Source organism: Phalacrocorax carbo, chromosome 15, assembly GCF_963921805.1.
Source record: "Phalacrocorax carbo chromosome 15, bPhaCar2.1, whole genome shotgun sequence".
NCBI classification, from domain to species: domain Eukaryota; kingdom Metazoa; phylum Chordata; class Aves; order Suliformes; family Phalacrocoracidae; genus Phalacrocorax; species Phalacrocorax carbo.
The window spans coordinates 4,524,339-4,551,294 of NC_087527.1; the positions used below are offsets into that span (position 1 = coordinate 4,524,339).

The window sequence follows — 26,956 nt, forward strand, 5'->3', positions numbered from 1 at the left end:
CACCCTCGGGGAGGAGCTTTCCAGCAGCTGTTGTCAACTGAACTAGGGAAAAGGTCTTTGGAAAGAGATCAGGAAACAGCCTGGAAAAACACAAATGCTCAGAAAAGCCTGTGTCCTCCCCTACCAACTGGGCAAATCATCATAACCAGCCAGAGTGGTGTTTATGGAGCTGGGGGAGCCGGGGCAGGGGAGGGGGGCGGTGGTGGTGGTGCCACCTGCACTCTACTGAATTGCCTGGCATGGTAATGGGGTAGAGATGGGAGGGAAAAAATACATTTCTTCATCCAAAGAATGACAAAATGCCTGGAAATGGGAAGAAATGGTTTAGGCAAGTTATTCTGTAACTAACGTACTGGTGAAATAGGGAGTTCATCCTCCTCGCATGGTTTGGGTCGCTAGCTCCAAAGTAGTCTGCTTCTTATGAAGTCCCCGAAGCCTTTAATTTGAGTTGGGGTATTAAGTCTCCCTTCCCCTAGGGAAATACCAGAATATTCTAAGAGCATGTCTTCTGGCTTTCAGTAGTTTAAAACCTGTACGTAATTTGGGGTGATATGCCGCTAATACAAGCAGCGTTTTACTCTGAAGCTGTTTCAAGCAGTCAGGACGTGACCCACCGCCACGGCCCTGCTCTGCTTCTCCTCCGGGGTCCCCCCCGTTCTGCCCGCACCCCTCTGGCAGGGCACTAAACTGCTCGGCAGGGCTGGGGGGGGACACAGGGAGGCCCCCAAGGCTGGGCACGGCTGCCTCACACCAGCCGAGAGGGAGAGGGAGAGGAGGGAGAGGAGGGAGAGGAGGGAGAGGAGGGAGAGGAGGGAGAGGAGGGAGAGGAGGGAGAGGGAGAGGAGGGAGAGGAGGGAGAGGAGGGAGAGGGAGAGGAGGGAGAGGGAGAGGAGGGAGAGGGGAGAGGAGGGAGAGGAGGGAGAGGGAGAGGAGGGAGAGGGAGAGGAGGGAGAGGAGGAGGAGAGGGAGAGGAGGGAGAGGGAGAGGAGGGAGAGGGAGAGGAGGGAGAGGGAGAGGAGGGAGAGGGAGAGGAGGGAGAGGAGGGAGAGGGAGAGGAGGGAGAGGAGAGAGGAGGGGAGAGGAGGGAGAGGGAGAGGAGGGAGAGGGAGAGGGAGAGGAGGGAGAGGGAGAGGAGGGAGAGGAGGGAGAGGGAGAGGGGAGGAGGAGAGGGAGAGGAGGGAGAGGAGGGAGAGGAGGGAGAGGGAGAGGGGGGAGAGGGAGAGGGGAGAGGAGAGGGAGAGGGAGAGGGAGAGGGGAGAGGAGGGAGAGGAGGGAGAGGGAGAGGAGGGAGAGGGAGAGGAGGGAGAGGAGGAGAGGAGGAGGAGGGAGAGGAGGGAGAGGAGGGAGAGGGAGAGAGGGAGAGGAGGGAGAGGAGGGAGAGGGAGAGGAGGGAGAGGAGAGGAGGAGAGAGGGAGGTGAGAGGGAGAGGAGGAGGGAGAGGAGAGGAGGGAGAGGAGGGAGAGGAGGGGGAGAGGAGGGAGAGGAGGGAGAGGGGAGAGGAGGGGAGAGGGGGGAGAGGAGGGAGAGGGGGGAGAGGAGAGGAGGGGAGAGGGAGAGGGGGGAGAGGGAGAGGGAGAGGGAGAGGAGAGGGAGAGGGAGAGGGAGAGGGAGAGGGAGAGGGAGAGGGAGAGGGAGAGAGGGAGAGGGAGAGGAGGGGAGAGGGAGGGCGGCGGTTCCGGCTCCCGCCCCAGGTATTTAAGCGGTCTTTAAGCCCCTCGGCCGGGCCCGCCATAGCGGAGGCCTTGGCGGGGGCACCAGGGCCAGAGGCAGGGGGGAGGGTCAGGACGGTGTCTCATACCGCCGCCGCGTCGGGCCGCCCCCGCCCTCCGCCCGCCCCCAGCGCCGCGCCCCGCCCGAGGGGGCCCGCGGCACCGTACGGCGCCGCCCGGCGGCCGGGCCGGCCGGGGGAGCCCGCGGGGCCGGGGCTGGGCGGCGCAGGTATCTGGCCCGGGCGGAGGCCGCGCCTCAGGGACCGGTCCCACGCCTCCCGTCCCTCCCGTCCCGCAGGGACCCCCTCCGTACCTCGCGGGACACCTCCCCGCGGCTCATGGGGACCCCCCTCCCCGCGTCTCAGGGGGTCCCGCCTCGGGGACCCCCCCCTCAGCCTTAGGGGAACCGCCCTCAGCCTTAGGGGACTCTCCACGTCTCGGGGGAACCCCCCAGGGGGCCCCGCAAGGCCTCGGGGGGACCCCCCCCTCAGGGACCCCCAGCACCTCAGCGGGGTGGCGGTGGGTGCGGGCGGCTGAGGGGCAGGACGCGGCCCCGGGTGGAGCCCGGCCTGGCCCGGCCCAGCCTGAGCTTCAACCCAACAGAAGTAAAAAAAAAAAAAGAAAAAACCCGAAAGAGTTTAAAGGCTTTTACAGGCGGGTGCGGGGCTGGGGCTGCTCCGGCAGGGCATGCGGGGGCCGGCATGGCTCGGGCTGGGGCGTGAGGGGGCAGCCGGGGTGCGGGCTGAGGGGACCAGGCCCTGGGGGTCCCCGGGCCTGTGAGAGCTTCGGCTTCGACCAGTTAATGCTGATCTCCTGGTACTCGGTGATACAGTGGCTTGAGAGTGGCAGGGCTGCAGAGAGCCAGGGCACTGCCTTTCCGCTCTTACGCAGTCCCAGAGCAAGCGCGGGTTTGGCCACGGTGAGGCGGAGATGCTGAGGCTTGGAGCATGCTTGGATCCTTGGATCCATGGATGCTTGGGTCCGTGCCTTTTAAACTGAAGGAGGGTAGATGTAGACTGGATTTAAGGAAGATGCCCCATCTCTGGAAACATTCAAGGTCAGATCGGACAGGGCTCAGCAACCTGATCTAGCTGAAGATGTCCCTGCTCACTGCGGGGTTGGACTAGATGAGCTCTAAAGGTCCCTTCCAACCCAAACCATTCCATGATTCTATGATTATATACCCTGTACTGGGACAACCGGTAGATAAGCTCAGTCTAAGTGATGTTTCATTTGCACCATAAATCAATTATATCTGTAGCATGTTATAGAAAACATGTTTTCTTATATCTCGAGGTAGCTTAAATCAGCTGCATTTAGCTAATAACCTCACGTTGGAACAATGCCTTTGTCTGCTCTAATTGCATTCCAGTCCTGTTCACAGTGCTTTGCCAATCATGAGTAAAAAAAAATATTTAACATAGAAAAATTTTGCAGGTGTATATTTGTTTAAATATACGTTTATAGCCCTAGTCTGTCCTCATTACTAAATGAAGTGCTAAATTTAGCATAAAAGCTGTCAACATGTTCCAATCAACATGTCTTAATGACTGCCAGCTAATGGAAATGAGGCTTTCATGGAAAAAAGATGAAAAGGTACAAATGCAGAACAAGATGAGATCAACTGTTTTGATAAAAGTCAAGCTGGTCACTGCATTACATCACGATTTCAATCAACCCACGGTGTTTATGTTATTATTTTAATTGTTAATAGAAATATTGACTAGCTGCGGACAAGGCACTGCTCCTCTGGGGCCCTGTTTGTGGCATTTCCTTTCATTAACGTCTCCCTGTTAGCAACTACATGTTGAGATCTCCCAGGGAGCCATTTTTCAAACCAGTTAACGTGTGCCTTCTTAATTCCATCTAATGGAAGTTTTTAATCAAGCTGTCAGATGGTGCTAAATCAAGCGCCTCACCAAAGTGTGAAAAGTCCACATTAATGCCTTTATCAATCAGCTTTCCATTCTTGTAAAAAGATTTTCCTCTTTAACCAGGGTTTGTCTAACAAGGCTTACTTTCATGGAAGCAATGTGGATTTCTCTTCCCCCCCCCCCCCCTTTTTTTTTTTTAATTTCAAGGTGTCTCAGAAGAATTATTCCCTTATTCTGGCCAAGATTGATGTTAGTGCGTTTCCTGCTTACCCTTGCTAAAATATTGGCTACTGTTGGCAGACTTCCAGTTCTTTCACATTCCCCCTTCACAGTTTTTAATGGTTGTAGGAATTAACATTTGTGGTTTGGAATATGAGAAATACATTTTGAAGTGGCACCAGCTGACACCAGGTAGAGTTGTGGCCCTGAATTTCAAACACTATTGACCAGTGAATAAGGAGTTTTTCTCACTCTGCAGACTCTCAGACAGTGCCATAGAGTATCCTTGGTTTGCTTTAGCTGTCCCGACTGGCAATTAGCTTTTAGACCTGAATAAGGCTGAAGAACCTCATTCTTAGTTTAAGGAAGATAAGAAATAGCAATGACTCTGTATTTTTCAGGCGTCTCATGTCTTTTTTTGTTTTTTCCAGGTTTTAATTACAAGTGGAAGGCAGGTCTTTGAAGTGCAGCATGGCTACCCACCAGCTTTTACAGACTAGGCAAAAGAAGAAGTCCTCTAAGGTAAAAACCTTGAAATGTGATGGTACTGGCAATCTTAGCTCTTAGTTTTGAATCTGGCACACCTGTGCCTGGTGAGGTGGGAACACTTTCTGGTGTCTTCACTGTTCTTGGTTGGATTGTTTCCAATTTGGTGAGTCCAGGAAGGTACAGCACGGGGCTTTGGCTTGTATTTGACTAAACAAATGTAGGCTCATTAGGTGTGCACAGAGCTTTATTAGGAAGAAAAGCAACGAACTAATAGAGGAACTGAACCTAGTATACTTTCCGCTGAGATCGTTCATGTCAAAATCACACAGTGTTTAGTATTTACGTGAGCTCCAGTCATAGGCATGTACTGTTTACAGCTCTGTGCTAAAATCACTCTAAAGACTAGCTCTGTGTACAGTGCTGGCCTGTTTGGTCTGCTGCCAAATCTCAAAAAAAGCTATGGCAGGCAGTGAACTTTGGTACTGTGGTAAATGCCACCCCAGCACTGGCACTTGTTTGACTCCAGAATTAACTCTGTAGAGCTAAGGTAGCAGAAAACTATAAGCTTTTTTTAATTTTAGGGGTGGTTGTCTGTTAAGTGCCATCATTGGTGCAGTGGAGGGGGTGGGAACATTCAGCTGTGATAAAAGGGGAGGGAATGACCAGTGCAGTCTGCTGCTGAGTAAATCAGGCCAGATTTACCAATAACGATACTTAAAACATTTAATCCCACCCATGTTAGATATTAGTCTTCTCTGTGTAATATGAAGATGAGAGAAATGTTAAAATTATGTTTCTAAGTTACCTTCTTTTTCCACTTGCTGAGAGTTGTTTCTAAATGTAATCCCCGTGTTACACCAAAATGGTGCTATTTTTGGCTTTGCCCTTCTTTTTCAGGAGTCGGTGTTGTTCCCCAACAAAATTGTTACTGAGCAGCAGTCTGTGGTGCTGGTGAAAAGACTTTTGGCCATCTCTGTATCCTGTATAACATACATGAGAGGGCTCTTCCCAGAGAGCTCTTACGGAACGCGCTATTTAGATGGTAACACTTTCAGTTTGTGCTGAATTCTTATTTCTATTTGCTGTATTTTACCTATAATCTGCTTTATATGTTAGCTTCCAGCTGCTCATACACATATGAGTTCAGTTCATTAGGAAGTTAGCTGACAGGCCTTCTCAAGTCAGTGCAGACAGTGGTCCTGCATCAGATAGACAGAGAGCACAGAAGACAATGTGGAGCTGTTGGCTTTTCTCTTAGGGTTTCTTCTGGATTATAATAATTCCTCGGTATTGCCAGCCTGTGAATCAGGTCTCAGAGTCAGGAGATTGACTTAAAAGTCACTAAGTTTTAAAAAATTATCTCTGATTGGTATGTTTTATTTTCCTTTGGATTTTTGAGCTCTTGAGCTTCACATTTTCAGCTTTCCTTGCGAGACTGAAGGTAGATTTGTTTGTTTTGTTTGAGGCTTTTTTCTCTCTGAAAACTATCTCCCCTAAGGCCATGCACTTGGGAATGAGAATTTTAAGGAAAAAAAGGACTTTAAGGACCAAAGTCCTATCTTAAGACCACAAGAATTAGTGATGCTCTGATTCATCAACATCTTTATGTTCATTCGAGATGTGGTAGTAGGGTGTGAAATGTCTCTGTGCATTCCCATCTGTTTCCATGTTTTTACTTATGCAATTAGTTATCCTGACATGGGGTCACACGCACTTTGTGGACTTGGTTGAGGGCACAGGAAATCCCAGATTGGCTCTTGATCACCTAACCCTGAAAAGCCACTAGTCTTTCTAATAAAACGTCAGGTCTTTCAAGTGTCATTTTGATCTAGAATGTTAACATCTGGCCTGCTCATGCCTTTGAGGGCTCCTTGGTTTAATCCTAAAATGTTATTGATTCGCCTCTTCGTTTGCAGGATGGGTTTCCTCTGGCCATTCTGAATGCCTGAAAACAGAGGTAGAATGCACTGTTTGGAAAATTTTAACAGAAATAGTTCATTGCGAGCACAGTCATTTACCTCACGCCAGATGCTGGTGAAGTCTGAATGCAGAAGTGAAGGTGTTGTTAGGGAATGGCGGAATAGATGGGAGTGGAGAAGAGGAAGGAGGAGCGGATGGAAGCTGCTCGTGTTTCGAAATTAAGCCATAAATCTATTGCTTTTTCTGGGGGGGACCCAGAGCATCTGAGGAAAGTCTTGACATTTGAAAATGCAGCAATAAGCTTGTGTCAGCCCACCTGGGACTCAGTGGAAAACCAATGTTTCCGCTCAGAAAGGACCTCCAGATAACGCATTTTATCCAAAAAAGGGAGGGCAACTGGCTTAGTTTCAGTGTTAGCCCAACAGCTGTGATAAGGATTGTAACTGTGTGCTAAATCTGGTGTTGCAGACCTCTGTCTAAAAATTCTCCGAGAAGATAAAAGCTGTCTGGGATCACTACAGATAGTCAAGTGGTAAGTGAGTAACAGCGAAACTAAGACAAGATTGTGCTGAATAGCAAGACATCTACCCCTCACATTCTTCTTCCTGAATTTGAAAATATTGTGCCCAGTAGCGCTATCGACTGTGCCAGAGCTACTCCCACTGCTGCAGTGTGAGTGCTTGGCCCTGTGCGTAAGCAGGACAGAATTAGCTGACCAAGATCATGTGAGTTCAAGGTCTCTTGAAGTGTTGGCTGTAGTGAGGCCACGCTCAGGCCCCAGAGCACACACAGGCAGTGTAGGTACAGAGAGAGGGTAAAGAAAATAATGAGATTGATTTTGTTATTGTTTAGTCTTCCCTTGTTTCACTTTTATAGGGATTTTTTTAGCTTGGTTTTTAGTATGTACAATATTTTATCTCTCTGGATACTGTGTGTCTAAGTACCCTACACCTTTCTTTAGGATGTATTTCAGAGCTGGCATGTTCCCAACAAGCAGAGAGCCTGACTTTGATGTGCTAAGGAGATACCTAGCTGCACATGCTTTGACTTGGAGAGTAAATATCTGACCATCGCTACCTCAAATAATATTTGCTACTTTGAGAAAGTCTGTAGCTGTAAACTGTGCATCAGATGAAAACAAAAAATGTGCAAGACCAGACATGTCAGGCTGCGTTTGGATTGAAGTTTCAGCCAAGCTGTGTAGTACACTGCTGGCGGGGAAAGAGCCTCTGGAGAGCAGGCTGGGGAGCCAAAACAGAGCAGTGAGCAGAGAACCGCTCAGAGCCAGCCTCAGGCCCTGAATCTGTGTCTTTGTCAGGATGTAAGTGGGGCCCAGGCTGACAGCATAGGGCCCTAGAAGTACAAACAATGCAAAAGGCAGCAAAACGCCTTTATGATGGTTGACCTGAAAAGGACTGTACAAGCCCAAAGTGTTGCTAACTGTGTTGTCTTAAGTCCAGAAGAAAATGCACTTTAAACTGTATCTAATGTGTATGTGTTTACAGATCAGGAGGTAAATATTGCTGGTTAGTATTAACATGTTTTCCCCTGGCAGGATTCAAGGTTGTTTTGATGCTTTGGAGAGACAGTATGTAAGTTTTTTAACTTCTTTTTTTTTTTAATAGAGTTTCCTATTTCTTCATAAAGTATGGACAAAACTATCTTTCCATTCCTGCTTTGTATTATTTTAGTGATCCTGCATGCACACAACACAGGTTCACAGCTGTGGGATCGGGGGGAGACCCTGCCCGGAGTATATACATGTGAGGTTTGGGAATTTATTTCTTGAGCCCAACTATTGACCGCTGTTGCTCTCCAAACTTGCCTGTAGACGGTGTGTGAACTAATTTGCAGCCTGAAAGGGATTTCCCTTCGTTCTGTGTTCTACGTTTGCGTTCTCTAACATGTGGGTAGAGACACTGCCAGTCAGAACTTAGATCTTGATCTCCATCCCTGTTTTCCTGAGACAGGTTGTTTCGCACTTCTGCTTTTCTTCATCGCCTTTCCCCATGTCTTTTCCCTTCTTCTCAACTTCTCTAACCCTCCTACCTTTTCTCTTGCGTTCAGAATTTATTACTATTTTTGGAAAGTAGGTCATCAAGTAAGGTATGTAACTGGTTTCAGGACAAAATCAGCTGGTAAGTAATCATATTCCTTGCTGATTCTCACATGAAAACTGCTTTGCAGAGGAAAAAGCACCAGCTGTTGTTATCTCTATCAGCTCTGTTCATCAAACCAACTCTCATTCAGATCAGATGAAGCGGTGTTGGTTTCGGCGCTGATGATCAGATGGGCTCCTGTACATCAGTGCAACTGTCAGTGTGCATAAGATAATTCAGAATGTTGTGAACTCAGTTTATTGCTTGCTGACAGTTCTAGGAGGTGTTTAGTACTCTGCTATTTATGAGACGTAAATTAATTGTTACTTGACAGCGATTAAGGAGAAAATGGAGATGTTCTAGGACTGTTTTCAAAAGGAGTCCCATATACATTTTCTTGCTATAGGATAAATTAAATACCTTTGGGGAATTTCATAGCAGAGAGCAAATATTAGTCTTCAGCAGGGGTGGGTGCTCTTCTAAAAGAGTTTTAAATTGGCATAGGCTTCGGAGAAAGAGTCCCGAGAGAGAAGTCTGAGCGTGCAGTTGTTTTCTTGGGAAACTGCAAGTAAAGCCAAGCAAACTGGCCACTAGGTGTTGCTGATGCTGTGCTATGAAGAATCCGCATGAAGGTTTCTAATCCAGTTTGTCGAATGTATCTGTTCCTTCACCATGTGTAGGCAGTTGGATTTTGAGAGGTCTTTCTTTTCCTTGCCCTCTAAGGTTAGATTTTGATTTTGTGTTTTGTTTTTCTCTACTCAGTTGCACATTGCTGTCCTCACAGTAAGTAAATGAATGCAAGGCGTTTTTTCTTCCCCCACCCTGCTTGAAAGAGATATGGGGTCAAGGCTGTGTTAACACATTTGTGCCTTTTTTAAGGGGAAGTCAAATGTACATAGTTTTTAATAGACCGGTGACCTTTCTTAAATATGGTAAATATGAACTTCCTAGGCTGCGTGGGAATATTTTTCTCAGTATGTCAAAATCCTGACTGAGGCCTTACACGGATCCTTAGACTCCTAGAAGCACTTACATGTGCTTCGCGTCATTGCTTCCCTCAAACTCTTGCCTCCACCCCTGGAAACTGCTGCATCTTCTCCATTTCCCCCTGCAGAAGAGTCCTCCTTATTAATCTGATCCTGAAGAAACCACACTCTGGTGCTCTACATAGCAAGTCTTTTGCCCTGCTCCTTTGTAAAGCACCAAGAGCTGTGTTATGCATCTATTCCACACATAATCTGAGCAGTTAAATCTCAGGCATCAATAGTTGCCTGTGAGGGTTGGAATGGGAATGGGAATGAACCTCATTCCTCCCCCATTACACAGATGAGCGTGTTCTACCTGTCTTTGAAGTGGTAAGTATTGACTGCTGATAGAAGGTGGCTGTTTCTCAGCCATTCCTTTCTCTGATCCCACACTAAAGATAATACAATCTCTGCTGTAAAATGAAAATATCATTGTTAGTCACTTTTCTCTGGTTCAAGTTATCCATGGGGAGAATGCCCTCACTGTGCTTTCTTATAACAGATTTACACCAATCCCAAGGAACCGGAGGTAAGAAAGAGTCTTAATTAATCTTTGAGGCAACTGAAGGCATGGGTGAGTAGATTTGTATTCAGACTGGACTTGCAGGGGGCTTAAATTCTACCCTGACATAGCTGCTTGGTGACCCTCTTTCTCTTCTTCTGCCTTCACTCAAGAATGACAGCTCAGTGAGCTGGATTGTGATCAAACGCTCCTACCAGGCACTGGGCTTTGGGCCCATCTAGGGCCTCAGGCAGGGATGTAACAGGCAACTACTGGGCATTCTGGCAATTTTTGTTTTTCTCTCCTGAAGAGAAAAATGGGAAATTCAAAATAATTATTTTCTGAACCATCTTTTTAACAATAGTGTTGAAAGAGAGCTGGTTTTTCATGCAGAGAGGTTTAGGAGAGAAGACCTGGGATGTATATGTTAAGTAGTGCCCCTACTTATCCTTTCAGTGTTCTCTGTTGTGTTTCTATTTCGTCTGCAACTAGCCAGTGGAGGCAGACTGGGTGGCATGATATGTGAGCGAGGTTCTGCATCCATGCTGTCTTCACAGAGCTGGCACAGAGACGGCTGCACAATCTTTGCTTACCTGAGTACAGTTATGCTGTGTCACACCTCAGCATGTGGGGAGAGAGCAAGAGTTTAGTCCATACCAAGGCTGGGATTTATAAGGAAGGCTCGGAGTTAAGGGCTCAGCTGAACTCTTACTAATTGACCTCATTGCCTCTGGAAAAAGTGAATTATAGGCATGGAATTGGACTATAGTTGATCCTTTGTCTTGTGGTGAAGCAGTCTGTTCTTCCTAATTATTTTATTCTCTCAAATCATAGCGAATCCTTTCTTTTTAAGTGGAAAATCACGTAGGTTTTTTTTCATTTCCCTCGTAAAACTCTGAGACCAGTGAAATTCGGAAACTTTTGCCCATGCAGTGTTGTTTGTATATCCTAGTAGGAAGAGTCCTTCAGGCCCTTCTCTCCATACCGAACTCTGGGCCAGGCTTCCCTGTGACACTCTGTCAGCTGGGAAACCTCGCATTTTTCCTTTTAGTACAGGGGGACATAAGTACCTTGTGATGGTTGGCTGGCCCCGCTGCCTGGTTAGAGATTTAGCCTGGGGAGTCAGGCCCACAGAGGAAGTGGAAGGAGGAAGCAGGAAGTTTGTCGGTTTTTTGTGATTCTTTCAGTGCTAGGTAAGCTGTGGTTGTTAAAATTTGCCAAAGCCCGTGCAAGCTGTCGTCATGTCATTAAACTAATGCTGTGCTCTGGCATAAAGTTGTGAAAGGACACTGCTAAGTTCAGTACGTGTCTTTATGCTTGTTACTGACAGAGACCTGTTTCTTCTTTTCCTCTCTCTTGTTAAATCTCTAGACAGTGACTGAGCTGTATCAGTTCAAATTCAAGTACAAAAAGGAGGTGCCCCAGATGGACATCATCAGGTAATGGTTTGGTTTTATTTCTCAGAAGTGCACTGTGAAAACTGTGTTCTTGAAGCAATAAGAAGAAACTGCACTTTATGGTTAGAGCATGTCTGAGTTGCTAAGCAGCTGTATCATCAGAGTTGAGGACAGTTCCCCTACAGGATATGAACTGTCGAGCCGATGAGTAAAAATGTTGGTAGGTAGTACAGTGAGGCACTTAACGTGCACCAGAACCAAGTTAAGGGCCATTTATAGAAACGGTACCTAATCAGGGTAGCAATGCAGAAACTGGCACCGTTGTTGAGCTTGCTGCTGTCTCAACTAAGAATGAGTGTTCTTCCACTTCTACAAGACAGCCTTGTGCTTTCAAATGGAGCTTTTTCAGGTTTGATCCCATTCATCATGTTCCTGTACCCAGGATTTTTCTCCTTGGGCATTTGCATACGTGTATTCTGCTTGAGCAGTCTTGCATGGGTGACCTGAGAGAACTTTCACTTATGATGCCTGAGTTGATGCTGCAAAATGTTTGGCAGGAAGCAGCAGCTTTTTTGCATCTTTTTGACTCTGTCTGTCTGTTAGATATTTTAAAGCTGTGTTTAGTAAGCCATGGTCCTGTGTAGTTTAAAATATATACTACCAAAGGCTGTTGGCTGTAACCAAAGCAAAGAAAAATGATTAACCTGGTCTTAGTTTGCTTCTGCAGCTGCCATTGGTGAAAGATGGATTGCTGGGCCTTGGAACCTGCCTGTACAGCAAGAGAGAGCTCTGCTGTGTTGTACGCTCCTCAGGAAACTCCTCCACAACATGCAGGAGTGTGCCATTTGCCGCTCTTTCTCTAAACACAGCCAAGTAATTTGTAGTGTGTGGCAAAGTGATTTTCTGTTGGGAAAAGCTGAACTGTGTCTGAGCGTGGACTATACCTTGTTTCTGCATTGAAGCTGCTATCAGTTGTCCTCACTACACTGAGGGAAAGAGGAGAGCTTTGGGATCCGAAAGAAGATAGATAGCTTTTTTAATTGGCCTTACTCAGAGAGGTCATTAGTTCCTAGAAATAACAGCAGTCCCCAAATGGAACTCAGCATCCCTTGGTGTCTGTCATACTGGCCAAGAGGCTAAGTAATCTTGGTGGTGTGTTTATATCTGCTCTGTCAAAATCTCATTACTGGTCTGAGGCTTTAAAGCCTGTGGCATCAGATTCCTGGGCTCTGTTCTGTTTCCTCAGTGACTGACACTTCTATCACAGGATCATGTGTGTGCCTGCAGTCGTTAGTAAACTGATGTTCTGGCATCGATCAGACTATTGTGTCATCTTTGCTATCAGCTCCTTCAGCTGATAAAACTGCTTTTATACACCTGCAAGGTTTATTGTCATGTGCAAACTCTGAGTTAATCATTCCGTAGAGATGTTTTGTGGGTCTGCATCATTGTATCTGAGTGGTAATGGGAAACTTTCTCCTAGATAGTCTCTGCCTTATTTTAGATGGATTTTGGAGGAGTTCCTTGCCATTGATCCCAGTCCTTCAGAGAGGTTCAGTTCCTCAGCTTCTACCTTTTGACATGTTCCTGCATCAAATCCACAATGTTATTCCCATATTGAACCAGTACTTGACCTGTTCATTCCTATGGAAGTCTCATCTCTTTTTTCGCTTATACTCTTTCCCCTTACAGTCTCTATTCCGCTAATCCCAAGACTTATAAAGATGATGTGTAAGAGAAGGCCTAAGGCCTACCTTCTCTTTACTCCATCTTAGGCATTGCCAGCATTGGTCCTCTCTCCTGATGTATGTTTCTGAACACACAAGATTTAATCTAATAGCACAGTGTGCTCAGGACAGAGTTTTGCTGTTGGCAGTTTGGAGCCTACCGAACCATACCCTGTATACCCTGCAAATTCAAGCCATTCAACAGCCACTTGGTTTTCATTACGAGCCAAGAAGCTTCACCTGGAAGGGGAAAATAGTCTTAACAAAGCCATTCCTTCCAGTGATTTAGTCAGTCATATTCAGCCCTGGGATCCTCTCTGCTCTCTTGGGTTATTTACTGCTTTTGATTGTTTGATTGTGTTAGGCACCATCCCACCTGTATATAGTCATCCACCTGCCAGCTGTCTTCCAAAGGAGGAGCTGCATTTTTTTGATGACCCTTCTCATTGAAAGTTCAGGAAGTTTAGGTTCCTTAGTCACGTAGTGATTCATCTAGTCCATCTTCAGCTGTCTGATGTTAGCAGGCTGATCTGAGCTGCTCATCTCATCTACCTCTGTAGTCAAAAGAAACAAACTCCTCCAGAGGGCGATTCATCCCACTTCTGTTAGACGTTTATCTCAGTCTAGGCTGCTTGCTTAGACTAGCCAGCTGACATTTGCATGGGTGAAGGAGGTGAGAAGAATGCCCCTTAGTCACTTTTGAAAAATGGGCTTCTGAGCTAGTTTTTCTTACATGGAATTGAAGTGAGAACATGCCATTCACTTCTCTTCAAACTGCAAAATGGACTTGAAAATAGCCCCTGTGATTAATCGGCTTTATATGGGATTCTCACCTCATTCCTCTCATTCCTGAAATTGCTTAGGTGAAAGGCACTTGTTTTATGGTCCTTTGATCCAATTTAATCATGTTCAAACAAGTGAGTCATGACATTTGTATAATGGGGTCCATTGCCCCAGCTACAAAGTCCGTTCAAATGTAAATGCCATGCCTCTTAGTTTAGAGCTGTTGTTTTGCTGATGCCACCCCATCCCTGGAGTCTGTTTCACTTCCCTGTTTATCTGGAAATTACATAAAGGCATTGTAGCTTTGTTTCAGACAAGTGAGTGGGTGCACTGTATTTGTAATTAGATCGTGAATATTCATGACTGAGGAAAACAAATCTGTTATTCTTTGTAGCAACCAAATGAACTTTGTGAATGGGGTGTGCAGCGAGGACCTTAAACAGGCCAGCAGGCTCCTGATCCGTAAACTGTACCTGTTAATGCAAAACCTGGGGCCACTTCCCAACGACATTACTCTGACCATGAAACTCCTCTACTACAATGATGGTAGGTGGAGAACAGTGTGTGCTGTGGGGAGAAACTCCATTTCCATCAGTTTCTGTGCTAATCATGAGCCCCTGTAAAGTAAGTAAAGCATAGAATGGTGAAATGGTAGAAGCTGTTAACTGATAACAGTGAGAAATGGTGTAAAACATAGTAAAGCCTTCTGACACACAGGGATGGCAGATTCTTTTTAAGAAAGGGCTGAACATCTGTGTAAGAAGTACAGCCGTGCAGTGTGAAAGGGAGACATCCTCCTCCTTCACAGTTTTTGTGCTTGTTTTTTTTTTTTTTTAAGGAGCAGGCATCCTGCATTTGTCAGGTTCTGCTCCAGAAAGTTGAGCACATTAATGGTATCTTAGCATCCTAAAGTCATTATTTCTTTGAGCTCCCTGATAACATTTGATCAGCTCATTTTTTATCTTTGCATTCTCTTCCTTCTTCCTAACCACCTCCCCACCCCCTGAATATTTTTAATAGTTGATGTTGATACTTGAGGCTGGTAAACACTTGTTCTATATAAATGAGATTAAGGAGAGATGGAACTTTATTTCTCTGACATTGGTGGGTTCTTTCTCCCTGTGCAGTAACTCCCAAAGATTACCAGCCCCCAGGCTTTAAGGAAGATGGCAGCTCTGGTGACCTGTTGTTTGATGGCGATCCTGTCAACCTGAAAGTAGGGTCAGTCTCCACTGGTTTCCACCTCATGAAAGTGAGAGTGACAACTGAAAAGAAAAGAATGGGGACAGTTGAATGCAACCTGATCCAGAAGAATGGCCCTACTGAGATCTCCCATCAAGGGTTAGACTGTGATGAAGAGGAAGAAGAGGGGAGCACAAAGGTATAGAAACAGCTCTTTTCAGCTCTTGCTGGAGGAATGCAGTTTGTCTAGCAAAACTCTCCTTAAAGAACATTTCTCAGAATCCTAGTTTAAGAAGGATTTTGGCTTGTGTAGGGCATCAGCACTAGAGCAGATTGAATGCCGATGCTGGAAGTCCATGGACATAAATTGAATTTCATTCCAGCATACCCACTGACTCCCCGAGTCTCGTACATTCTCCCAGAAGAGGGCAGTGATCGTACAGAGAGACATGACACATGCGTGTGCACACACCCACCACACACGCACACTTACGCACAAACATGCACAAAATGGAGAAAATCGCATTTCCACTTGGCGTTCCTCAGGACTGAGCCATATTCCACTGTGTAGTTAGGTGGGATTCCTTCCGCTCACCTCTAGCCATATAAAAGTTGTGTGTTGTGCCTCATTTCTCTAGGCCCCCTCTGCACTTAGTGGAGGGGGAGGCCTCTTTAGCAGGTAATTCAGGTAATTTCCTTAGACACCAAGGTAGGCTGGAATGAATGGTCCTCATGTGGTACCTCTTCAAAATGACAGAAGGGGCAGCCTGGACTGGTAGCTCAGGCTTGGTGGTTTAATATTAGGTGGTCAGTGGAATAAACCCCAGCATAACTAACTCACGAAGATAGGAAGCTGTTTAGGTCGGAATTGTGTTTTTTTCTTAGAAAATTTCTCTCTCAAAAGACCTGAAGGCTTGGGAGAAGGAAGGCCTGGACACTGAGGAGCTGTGAAAATCTCATCCCTATCAGTGCTGGGTTTATGGATTTACCACCTTGGCGTATTTTTTAGGTTATGCTATTAAGACAAAGCATCATTTGCTTTACAGCATCACCCTTTCCCTGTCAGAGCAGATTCAAGTAAGTGTGGAAAGGCCAAAAGTGACACCCATCCAGGCTGGAAAACAGCAGCATCTTCTTTTTACCGTCAAGATAGAGGTAAATGCCCAGTTTCAAAACTGAAGGAGCTTGTGCTCATGACTGTATCCTAGCATAATATTTAGGCTTTCTCACTTACTGTGAAATGGGTCAAGAGTTTTGTCAGGCTGTTTGAATTTTGTGTCAGATCAGATTAAACTGTAATAGGGGGCTTTTTGAATATGCTTGCTTTGTTAACAGAAACATTTGATTTTTTATCGATATCCTTCCACCTCTTTAGCTCAGCAGGTTTTTTTCAGATATGGAGGAAATGCACAGTTCATCAATACTGAGTTACATTATCTACATTTCACCAAAGCTCCTTCCTTTAGATGTTACAGTTTAATTTTGCTAGTGACTTCCATATGTGAAAACATACATGAAAATACATGAAAAAAAGCCTTTTCTCTCACTTCAGTCAACCTATCTTCTGATATACCATGCTGGATTTGACCTTTGAGGCTCTCAGATAGCCTGTGGAACAATACCATCTAGTGACAAAATGGTAAATAGCATTCCTGAGATCCCCAAGCAGTGGAATAAAGAAGCCTGTCTGCCTATGAATTCACCTTTTCAGGTCTTTCTACTGCAGATCCTCCAATGACTAATAAGGGGTGAACTCATACTGCCACCTTTCCCACTGTGGGGATATTAACAGGATCTTCCTCCTCTAATCAAGTGCCTGTTTTCATGAAACTGAGGCGCTTTGGGACCCCCCCCCTCAAACTCTATTGAAACTGTCTAATAAGATCAATAGTCAGGGGAGAGCTCCCCTCCTTCCCTGTACACACACCCACTTGGACAGAGCACATGCAGACATAAGCTTTGTTTTCTTAGGAAACCAGGTTAAAAAGGATTTTAAGTTTCAGTGATAGGAGCTGCTGCAAGACGACATATTGCACATTCAGATGACACTTTATTCCAAAATCTGTCAGGAATAAACTGCCAGTGTTGGCAGAGCCTAAGAGCAAAAACTACACAATTTCAGATCAGGCATGGGATTTTGCTACAGCGGTTTAGTCATGCTTCTGGATATTTTACTTTTTATTTTCTTTTTTTCCCAATTAAATGTAGGGTTTTAACTTTGGAGCTAGTTTTGATTTGATGTTTGGATTGTAGGTGGAAAGAAGAAGCTGGAAACAAAGGAGACAGGTGGAATGCCTTGCTCAAGGGCATCTCAGCAGGTGAGCAAATTTTAGTGGCTCTAAGATGCATCAGGCAAGGTGGAATTCATTGCTGTGGAGCATTATGTCATCTAGGATGGCACAGGGTTCAACTAACATTAATGGATTTATTGTGCAGTATCAAAATACATAGAGGCGACAAATTATTATGGCATAGGGATATAAGCATGGACTGGAAGCATTTAGGAAGAAACTTTCCATGGTCAGCTTATTTCATACATCCAGTACAAGAATTTTGTACTCTCCTCTGGAGCTGGCAGTTGTGAATTACATGTGCAGACTAAACGGATCAGTGTCCCAGCCAGGCTGGCTTACCTGTGTGCATTTTTGGATTAAGCTTCTGAAATCACCACCCTGTTTTAGGTTTGAAAGGTGTGTTTGTCTGTTGCCTAACATGGTCTTCACTTCTCCTTTCTTGCTTCCAGTCTATCTTTACATGTGAGTCACAGGTACTTACTGGATCCTATCCCTTTTTGGCTACCTCTCTAGGACAGGAAGAATTATCCCCTGGAGGTGCTGATCTCTTTTTCAGTGGTTGTTGGGGCAACCCAAATAACTAGGGTAGACCAGACATATAACTTTAGATAAGTAAATTATGTGAAATTAATTCCATCCTGAAGGCTGCCCAGGCCAAACCCTGAGTCAGAATCAGAGCTCCAATTCATGGGCTTCTGCAGAGGCTTTTTCAGTGACTGGGCAAATCTCTGAATACCACTGGACTTGCCACTTGATCCTCCTTCCATTCAGATTAGGTGAAAATTGTGTGAGCTTGAACATTCAGAAAGTGAATCTTTACAGGATAAGTTAATGAGAGTAGGAAATTGCTACTAAAATTTTCCCCGCCTCTGTTGAAAAGAATCCCAGGGTGTCTAACCCAGACAGCAACTGGAGACTACAACTTAACATGTCATTCAAAAGGCATCTGTGAAGTATTTGCCTTGACTCTGGATCTTAGAAATGAACTTCTGTGCCTAGGCTGGTATTTTTCAAACTTTAACCACATTTTCTTTTGTGTCACATCCTCCAGTTTCCTTCTGATCATTGTTTATGCTGTCGTCTGTGTGAAAACAGGAGCCTTTTTTGTTTGTAACTCGTGGTTGTCCCACTGATTCATGCTCTGACATTCTTTCGAGTCTGTCACAATTGTAAGCAGAGCACCAGACACCTCTCTCTTGCAGCATGTGAATTTCATTAGAATACGGTAGCAATAGTGAGAGTGTCTGAAGGTGGTGGAAACAGCATTAGTTGCTGAAAAATGTAAGAGTCACTTTATCCATTGTATGTGTCCAAAGACCTGAAAAAAAAATAATCCCAAACCCTCTGCCTGGTAGATTCTGCATGGCAGAGGGATTTTTTAATGTATTGTTTGATACTATTTTTTAAACCATCGTACCTTAGAAGTTGGCTAATATTTCAGTCAGTTTAGGGAAAAACAAAGTCAAGTCACTAGTTAAAAAGTGCAGATCCTCATTGTAAAGCCAGTGCTAATAAAAATTTGACACTATTTTCCATATGAGAGGGACTTTCCCTTCTTTTCTGAGGGAAGTAGTTAAAACAAATGACCATTGTGTATTCCACTTGAATCAGGAAGCCAAACTGGTGAGTGAAGTTTGTCTTAAGAACTGAGGATAAGCTTGGGTGGATGGGAAGTGTGAGTCGGGTATTATCTAACAGGGTCAAGTATAGGTAAGATGGGTGGAAGCAGGCCTGTTGGGGTGGGAGTGGGAGCACCTTGTTGCTATCTGGACTACAGTACAGCCAAGTAATAGCATTTTCCAACTGCCAGCTGTGTTCAGAGAAGCTCTCTGCTTTAAGGAGCTATGAGGTCTTCAAAGTGACTTGTCTTTTCCTTGATTTCAGAGTTTAATCAGCTTGGTGTGTGGAGGGGCTTTGGGGAACAGCCTAGACCAGGCCATGGAGGTCTCCCTTTGTTGGGCAGACTTGTCCCCTTCCTTAGATTTGCTAGTCTAGACTAGTGCGTGACTTTAAGCGTTAGGATTCCACAAGAAGATCCCCTTGAACTAGCTCACAGAACGATCGCTGATGGAGCAGCACCACTGTAAGGGAGTGGGTAAGACTGGGCGGCAAGGAACAGGCGAAGAGGGTCTGCGGGGGAGACCTGCCCTTCTGGTGGCAGTGTTAGCTGTTCAGCTGTCCATGGACCAGTGCCTCAGGGACTCGGGTTTAAAGCACTCTCTGTACAGTTGAACATACAGGCCAAGATTTTCAGACCTGTCTAAAACAATCTGGAGTGTCCCAGAATTTGGTATTTGTACAAGGATTTGATATTCAAGTAGTGCTGAGTTCAGAAATGGTACCTGCAGTCACAAGTGGAAATGTGGCTGAGCCTATTACTTCTCTTCATCTGAAGTGAACTGCTATAATCTTTCTGGTTCCTGGGTTATCAAAAATAAAAACTGTGCTATTGGAACTGACTATTGGTCATTATCTTCCTGACCTATAGCCCTTCAGGAAAACCAGGAATGAAAGTGTTAAAGGCTTATTTTTTCTAATTGGCATGGGAGAGGCAAAGGATGCAGATCTGCCAAAAGAGAAGCAGCTATTCCTGTCCAGTAACTGGCCTTTAGTAATGTCCATGGAGAGCCTCTGACAGAGGGCTTTTCAGATTGGAGAAAAATTTTCATGTACTCAACTGGCTTGTTATCTGCAATCTCATGATTGATGATACTTAGGATCAAATGAGAGATTGCCCTTTCCCAGCAAAGCATCTCTGTACTTAATCATCCGGAGTTAGACACCAGCATGTAAATTAGCCTACCTCTGCTGACTTGAGGAGAGTTTTTCTCATTGAATCAGCCAAGGATTTGGCCCAGTGTGCTATCTTTATGTGTCTTGCTACTTTCCACTGGCATTCTAGGAGTTGTGAAAGTTGCGTAAAATAGGGAATTGCTGCCCATTGATCTAGCTTATAGAAATCTGCTGACGAGAATGGGGTCCCACAGTGAACTTAAGATGAATTCTTGAATTCTTCAGCACACTCCTTTATCCTTTTGTGAATCCTTTAATGTTCTTGTCCTGCAAATTAATTTTGCAGGATTAATTTTGTCTTCCTGTAAGCAAACATGTTGCAGTGGAATGAGTTTGGAATGAAACAGAGCTAGAGGATGAGTAAAACCTGACCATGTGGACGCCTCTGCAGGCTTTAATCTCCCATCAGGAAACTGTGGGCTGAAGTTCTGGGGTGGTCCTTAGAGCATGGTCTCACTGCACACTGAAGCAGCCATGCAGAGCCTTGAATTGCCCCTGACCGAGCCTGTGCCAGGGCTGGAAATGGTGTGGCCATATCAGCACAGCACAAGTCTGTTCTGCCTCCCAAGTTTCTGGCTTCATTAGCTAGGGCCAGAGACTGCTTATGCTGCCAGACTGGCTGTGCTTGTGCTCGTAGGCTGCTGTGGGATGTGAGGAAGTGTGATGACACTTGGCCTTGTGTAGACATAATCAGTTGGGATCAATGATAGCTCAGGAGTCTCTGCACTGCGATTCACTGCCTGCTGTAGGCATACTCCTGCCATGTGGATTAGCTCTCGTAACTGGAGATGTCTGAAAGTTAGGTGTCTAGGGAGCGATTCCTTCCTAAATGTTGTAAATCAGTGCTGGTTTAGACCTCAGAGGATAGCCTGTCTGGCCTCCAGCTGCTGCTCCCATGCAGAAGACTTGGCTACCTGGTCACGTTCTCTTTCTCCAAGGGGTTGTATCAGCGGTGGAAGTCAGTGTGAAGACAATCTTTCACGGATGACACATTGTGAGGAAGATCTGCCTTGTGTGCCAGTGATCAGTGTCCTGTTGGTGCCCAGGGCCCTGGGCACCCTGATGGAGATTTGTGTGCCTTTGCGCAGCTTCCGTGTTGTACGCGGCTTCTGTCTGAAAGTGAAGGTCAGTGCAAGTGGATCCAATTGCGGAATAACAGCTTGGAGATCAAGACCTTTGTTGTCTGATTTTTCTCAGGCAAACCACTTTTAAAATTGCCATGACAGAAAGCAGTTGAAGGGTGAAGCCTGCCATTTGCAGAGCAATAGGAAAGCATTTTTCTGTGGCAATGTCATTATCTTGAACTTTTGCAGAAAAGAAAAAAAAGAAAGGTTTATCTCTAACTGTCTATCAAGAGAGCTGTATCTGATGAGAAGTTCCCAGAACATTTTCTCCTCCAAACCAGCTGAGGCTACACAGACCCAAACAATGAAGAGAGAAAGATTCAGAGATGAGCTTGCATCTCTCCTTCCTGTGAGCTCAGGCCATTCTGGGAGGAGTGAGACAGGGAGGTCAGGAAATTCCTGGCTTCTCTCAATTCACGTCAGATCCTTAGCTGTATCGTGGGGCCGTTCATCCCTTGCATGAGTTATCCCTGTCTAGTGTGCAGGAAACAGTTTCCTAGTGACCTCTTTGCTCAGAGGTGAGGCCCGTCACCCCGCAGATCTGGGGAGGTTTAACCCTTCCGCCCTCAGTTTCCCTGACAGCTACCCCAGGGACATCCGCAAGAAGACGTGGAGCTTCCGTGCTGGCTGCCTTTTCATAACATACATGCTAGCAACCAGACCCCCTAGAGAAATCTGCATAAATTAAGGTTGGACAGATCTAATATCCCATGAGGGACTAAGCTGGGTAGCGGCCTAGTAGGCAGAAGGCGTGTCCGTTGCTTTTCGCCTCCTTGGTTACGATGCTGTAATCTTATGGGGGAAGGCTTCTGGTCTTGGGAGGCGTATTGGATTGTGATCTGGCAATCAAAATGGCCAGCACGGCAGTGTATAGTGTGATTGAGGGCCCTGAAAGAGATTTTAAGGAGAGAGATTGATACATATTTTTTCAACAGGTGTTTTTGAAGAATTTTGGTTTTTTAGACTCTGGAAAAATCTGTTCATTGGTCCTTTAGATGCTACAAAATACATGAGGTATAGAGCAGGCCTGTGGGGCTTCCAGTTCACGGAAAAAGAAATTGCGTTGAATGTCAAAAATCTTAACAGCGAGCTATGGAAAAGGAAGAGGACTAGTGGTAGTCAGTGATGTGTTGGCATGGCTTCCTGGGGACAAAAATGTGGCAAGTTTCCACAGAAGCACCACAGTGAGGGTCTTTCATTCTTCCACCTGTGTAAATTGGCTTTCAGGCTAGCCAGCATGATTCTCCTCCACTTGTACAGATTAAAATCAGGATTAATTTCACTGATGCCAGTGCAATCACTTTACTGGAAACTAATCCGAGAACTGGTGCTGAGCCCTGCATTGAGCATTTAACCACCGTGCCTTTGCAGAATCACTGAGGTCTGAAGGGACATTAGGAGACCGTCATGTCCAACCTACCTGCTCAAAGCAGGGTGAAGTGGAGCAGATTTCTCAAGACCTTGTCCAGTCAGATGTTGAATATGTCCAAGGATGAAGACTCCACAACCTCTCTGGACAGCTTGTTGCCAGTATTTGATCAACGCTCGCAGTAGAAAAAAAATTTGTCCTTATGTTAAATGGAATTTCCCATTTAACAAAATGGCCATTCACCAGGGATGCCTCAGGTTTCAGAGGATCAATTTAAAGAGTCACTGGCTTGATTTTTGAAAGTGGCAAGCATTTGCTGTGCTATTGAGTCAATGTCAGCTGCAGCTGAAATCACCGGATACATCAGGCACTGGCTCTCTCTGATTAAAGTTTCCTGATGATGATAGATGTCCCCTGACACCTGAGGATCATTTTGCCTTATTACAGCAGTTAAGTCTTGTATCTCAGTCCTTATTCTTCTGGCTCGCTTGATGGAACTGGACTTCTTTAGACATGGATGTGCTTCTGAATTTGTCAGAGTAGGTATGAGGTACCAGACGAAACGCTCCCTGACAAAGGGAACACTTCTGAGGGCATAAAATTTGCCAAGTGCCAAACCTCAGCATGGGGCAGGCCAGGGACAAAGAGGGACACAGTCGAATGCTCTTGTGCAAATTTAGCTTTTCTATGTAGGATGCCTTGGTAAGCAAAACACATGTCAGAAGAGCTGTAAATTTGCTTCGATTTATGCTGGGAATTTTTGGCCGGAATACATGGGGACACTGGGGATTGATAATTGCAGAGCACAAAACTAGGTCCTGATTTTGTCTATCTAAGAATAGCAGTGTAGCTGTGGTCTGCTCATTCTGCACCAGTCTGCCTTGGGAAAGGTTTAATCTAAGTCTAATCTATTTTTAGCCTGATATCTTCTCCAGACAATGTGCAGCTGTCCTGTTAGTTTTATGCCAGAAATTAGTAACACTTGTATGATTCACAAGTTAGCTGTATTTTTACAGAAGGGCTGTGAGGCAAAGTATTACATTTTTACATGTAGTGCAGTATTGTAGAACAGGAGATGCAAATTCACTGTGTATTCACACTTATGACCTAGACCCAGAACTACACCTTGGGCTCAGAGTCAGCAGGCCATGGGTCTGTTCCTGTCCTTGCGACTTGATCTGGACTTGTCCCACCTGTCCTGTTGTCAGTGCGGTCCCTTTGCAGGGGAAGCGTGCAAGGGCCTGGGCCTTGTCCTACGTGCTTTTATAGCACCTGGCTCATCAGTGGAGCCAAGGGCCTGGAGTGTTTGTGTAAGACAAAAAAACCCAACATTCGTATAGCACAAGCTCTCCCATCAGTTATTCTAAGTCAAGCATCCCAGTACCTGGGAAAAAATTAGAATTAATCAACTTCTGGAGGCTTTGATTGTATGTTTAGTCAATGGGAGGGATTTCCTGCTTTTCACCACACTGTTTAAGAGGTTTACTTTCTGGTTAAAGTCAAATAAACATAGGTAGGATATGTCTTAATCCCATTTAGAGCAACATTTCTGGGGAAGAAGCTTGAGTGTTTGCTTAAGGACGGGACCTGGAAGTTGGACTTGGGGTCTGTTACTGGCTCTAAGTTCCTACGTCAACTTGTGCTGGGCAGGGGCAGGACAGGACATGTTGGCTTTGGTGAAATACCTCACAGAGTTGACATCTTATTCATTCAACAGAGGAATGGTGCTTGTCTAGAGTCCTTGATGGCTTGCATAGATGTTTTTAGTCGTCTCAGGTTCCTGTTAGGTGGTTGTACTGCTTGTGGTAAAGAGGAGGACGACTGTCGGAGGGTTACAGTGGACTCTGCATGAGCAGCTGCTCGTTGTGGCTTTTTCTCCCCCCTCAAAAGTATCCTGTCCATGCAGAAAATTTCAGAGGAGGAGCAAAGGGGTAAAAACTTCACTGAGTAGTTTCCCGTGCTGCAGAACATCCATTCCTCAATAGAGGAAATGAAAGCACCGACTCCAGCTGATGCTCTCTTTATGTGGTTTAGGCTAAAACAGAAGGAGAGCTGCCTAATTCAGGTGACTGGGGGTTGGGAGACTGGAGATCATCACTTTGCTTTATTGTGTGGCCAGCAGGACAGGGTACAAACCCTGCAGCTGTGTTAGCACTGGAGAGTTTTTGGATGCAGTTTCCCCGCTCTGGGCCCTTTACTTCAAGAAAGGAAGCAGACAGGTTAAAACGATGCCAGGGAGAGGGAAGTAAATAGCTGCCTAAAATGCCAGTTTGAACAGCTGGGTATCAGGTCAGGAGCTGTAACACAGAGATCCACTCACTGCTCTTTCCTCAAGCAAATACGCCCTTGGGCAGCATTGGAAGTTTTGTGTTGTTCTGTGTGCAGGATTAAGAACCTGCCTGTCCCACTTTGGCAGATTCTTGTTTTCTCTGTTTTTGTGGAAAGGAAATTGTCCTTTCTGCATTAAGCAATATTGTGTTGCTCATAATGAAGAGGAGGAAAGAGGGGAGGAAAAACAATCTGAAACACGATAGAGAGGCGAAGTGAGGTTGTTTCAAACTATTTTGCTGTTAATCCACAATCGGAATTATTGCACACATTAGGAAGACCATCACTATGTAGAGATTACTGAAGCCTCATACCAAGGTCAGATAGAAAGAAAGCCTTGATGACGTGAGTGGGGAATTCTATAATAACCACATCTTGTAATCTGGAGACCTTGTGCTTTTCTTCATGATGCATTATGGAATAGCTCTTTTTTAACTCCTTGTGTTTATCCTGCTTCAGATAGGGGATTCCTCATGTTTTATGGTGAAACTGGAGTAAGGTACTCCTGTTTTGGAGCAGGAACTCACTTAGCACTCTTTTCCTTCTTCATTCACCTTACTTTCACCCAAATGAACTTTCTGTTGGAGGCAGAGTTGAAGCAGTGGTGTGTCCCTGCAGCTCAGTTCCAGTGAGAGCAAGAGAGGTTACTCTGCCAGACTGTGTGCTTTGTCCCTTCTGGGTGGGCAAAAACACACGTTACTCTCTGTAGCTCCAGATTATTATTGTAAAAATGCAAATATGTTCTGTGATAACGAGCGTGAGTGAGTTTGTCACTTGGCACAGCCAACGCTCCAACTGTTGGTCTGGCTGTCCATCTCTCTGTGGTCTGTCTGAATTGCCTGTACCATTGACCCATTTATATTCTAACATATATTTTTCTGTGGTTTTTAACCTTTTGGTTTGTAGGCCCCTGAATATTTTTGAGGGAGGTTTGTGTCTTTCTAGAGGGAAGTTAAGCCTTGGGAAAAAAGCTTGCTTTGCTTAGGATTTTTTTGCAGACTCACAGCTAGACTTTGAAGTCTGAGATGGATCAACTTGTGTTGAATTTCCCTGACACACAAATAGAGGTACTGTATGTCTCCTCCTGAAAGGCTGTTTCCAGTGACCACAAGTTTGACATGCGCCCCCCTTCTTTCACATACTTTTATGATTATCCGAGGTTGGTGAAAAAAGCTATGCCCTGTAAGCTATTGTATTTCTCAGAGGTCTCCTTGCTCCTCATGTTTTCTTTCAGCAGGGGGGAAATGAGTCCCACCAAAACCATTCTCTCTCCCTGAAGCCAAGCCTGTTGCTTTCACAAATCTTCCAGTCCCAGTTCCATTCAGTATTCCAATTTTGATTCCCTGCCTAATTGCTTTTCTGGAGACTAGGATCACACTGAACAAACCCAAGAGGATCCAGGAAAACTACTGTAGTTTTGGATGTTGTATTTCTTGACTCATCTAGCAGGGGCTTGTACCGTGAGAATGATCACTGTTTCTGATGGTTCTTACAGATAAACAGCCTGAACATTGCGTTTAGCCAGGAAGAGGTAATAGGACCCAAGAAGAAAAGGAAGGTCAGTGAACCAGAGAAGCTGCTTATGGAAGGCAGGAAATGAAGTTCATTCTGACACACAATGCATCTTGGAAGGTGTGAGTTTGCATTGTCTTCTGACTAGTAAAGACCTTTACTCTTTTCCAATATCTAACTCTTCCACAGACCACGTATATTTCTACACATTTATTTGTCTAGTACGAACTTGGGATTGCAAAGAGACAGCAAGCACCATAGTTGTCATGATGATGTCAACCAACAGCACTTGTTTCATGTTCTGAAGTTGATTATGATTCCATGTGAATGGTGTTTGTGTGTTTCTTTCTGTCTCTCTCCCTGACACCCCCCTCACTGGCTATATTTCCTCCTCTGCGGCTGGACTGTCCTTTGCCAGCATGCCATCAATATATAATGGCACTATTTCAAGATGAACTCTCTGAGGTATCAATGCCAGCAAGCAACAAGTCTCATGAGTTACTAGATTGTGCTTAACTTCATCCTATCTACTGTTTCCGGAGCATAGATTTTTTTTTCAAAGGGTTTTTATCTATACTGAATACAGAGATAAAGTAATCTATACACATTT

At 45.3% G+C, this 26,956-nt stretch overlaps 1 protein-coding gene across 1 annotated transcript; it reads left to right on the plus strand.

Moving 5' to 3' along the window:
* Positions 1–4,230: 4,230 nt before the first annotated feature.
* On the plus strand, positions 4,231–26,956 carry HORMAD2 (HORMA domain containing 2). Its single transcript, XM_009510303.2, has 12 exons — positions 4,231–4,324; positions 5,189–5,333; positions 6,680–6,743; positions 7,767–7,803; positions 9,073–9,093; positions 9,838–9,864; positions 11,209–11,276; positions 14,139–14,290; positions 14,872–15,125; positions 15,973–16,081; positions 17,180–17,244; positions 26,330–26,956. The coding sequence occupies exons 1-12, from the start codon at positions 4,274–4,276 to the stop codon at positions 26,432–26,434; spliced, it is 1,098 nt and encodes a 365-aa protein (XP_009508598.1). The 5' UTR covers positions 4,231–4,273; the 3' UTR covers positions 26,435–26,956.

Bases quoted from the DNA above. Each gene is read 5' to 3' on its own strand.
- HORMAD2 (XM_009510303.2), top strand. From the start codon at position 4,274: ATGGCTACCCACCAGCTTTTACAGACTAGGCAAAAGAAGAAGTCCTCT. The intron at 5,334-6,679 runs GTAACACTTTCA...CTGGTGTTGCAG, and splicing joins CGGAACGCGCTATTTAGATG to ACCTCTGTCTAAAAATTCTC. The intron at 11,277-14,138 runs GTAATGGTTTGG...TATTCTTTGTAG, and splicing joins CCCCAGATGGACATCATCAG to CAACCAAATGAACTTTGTGA.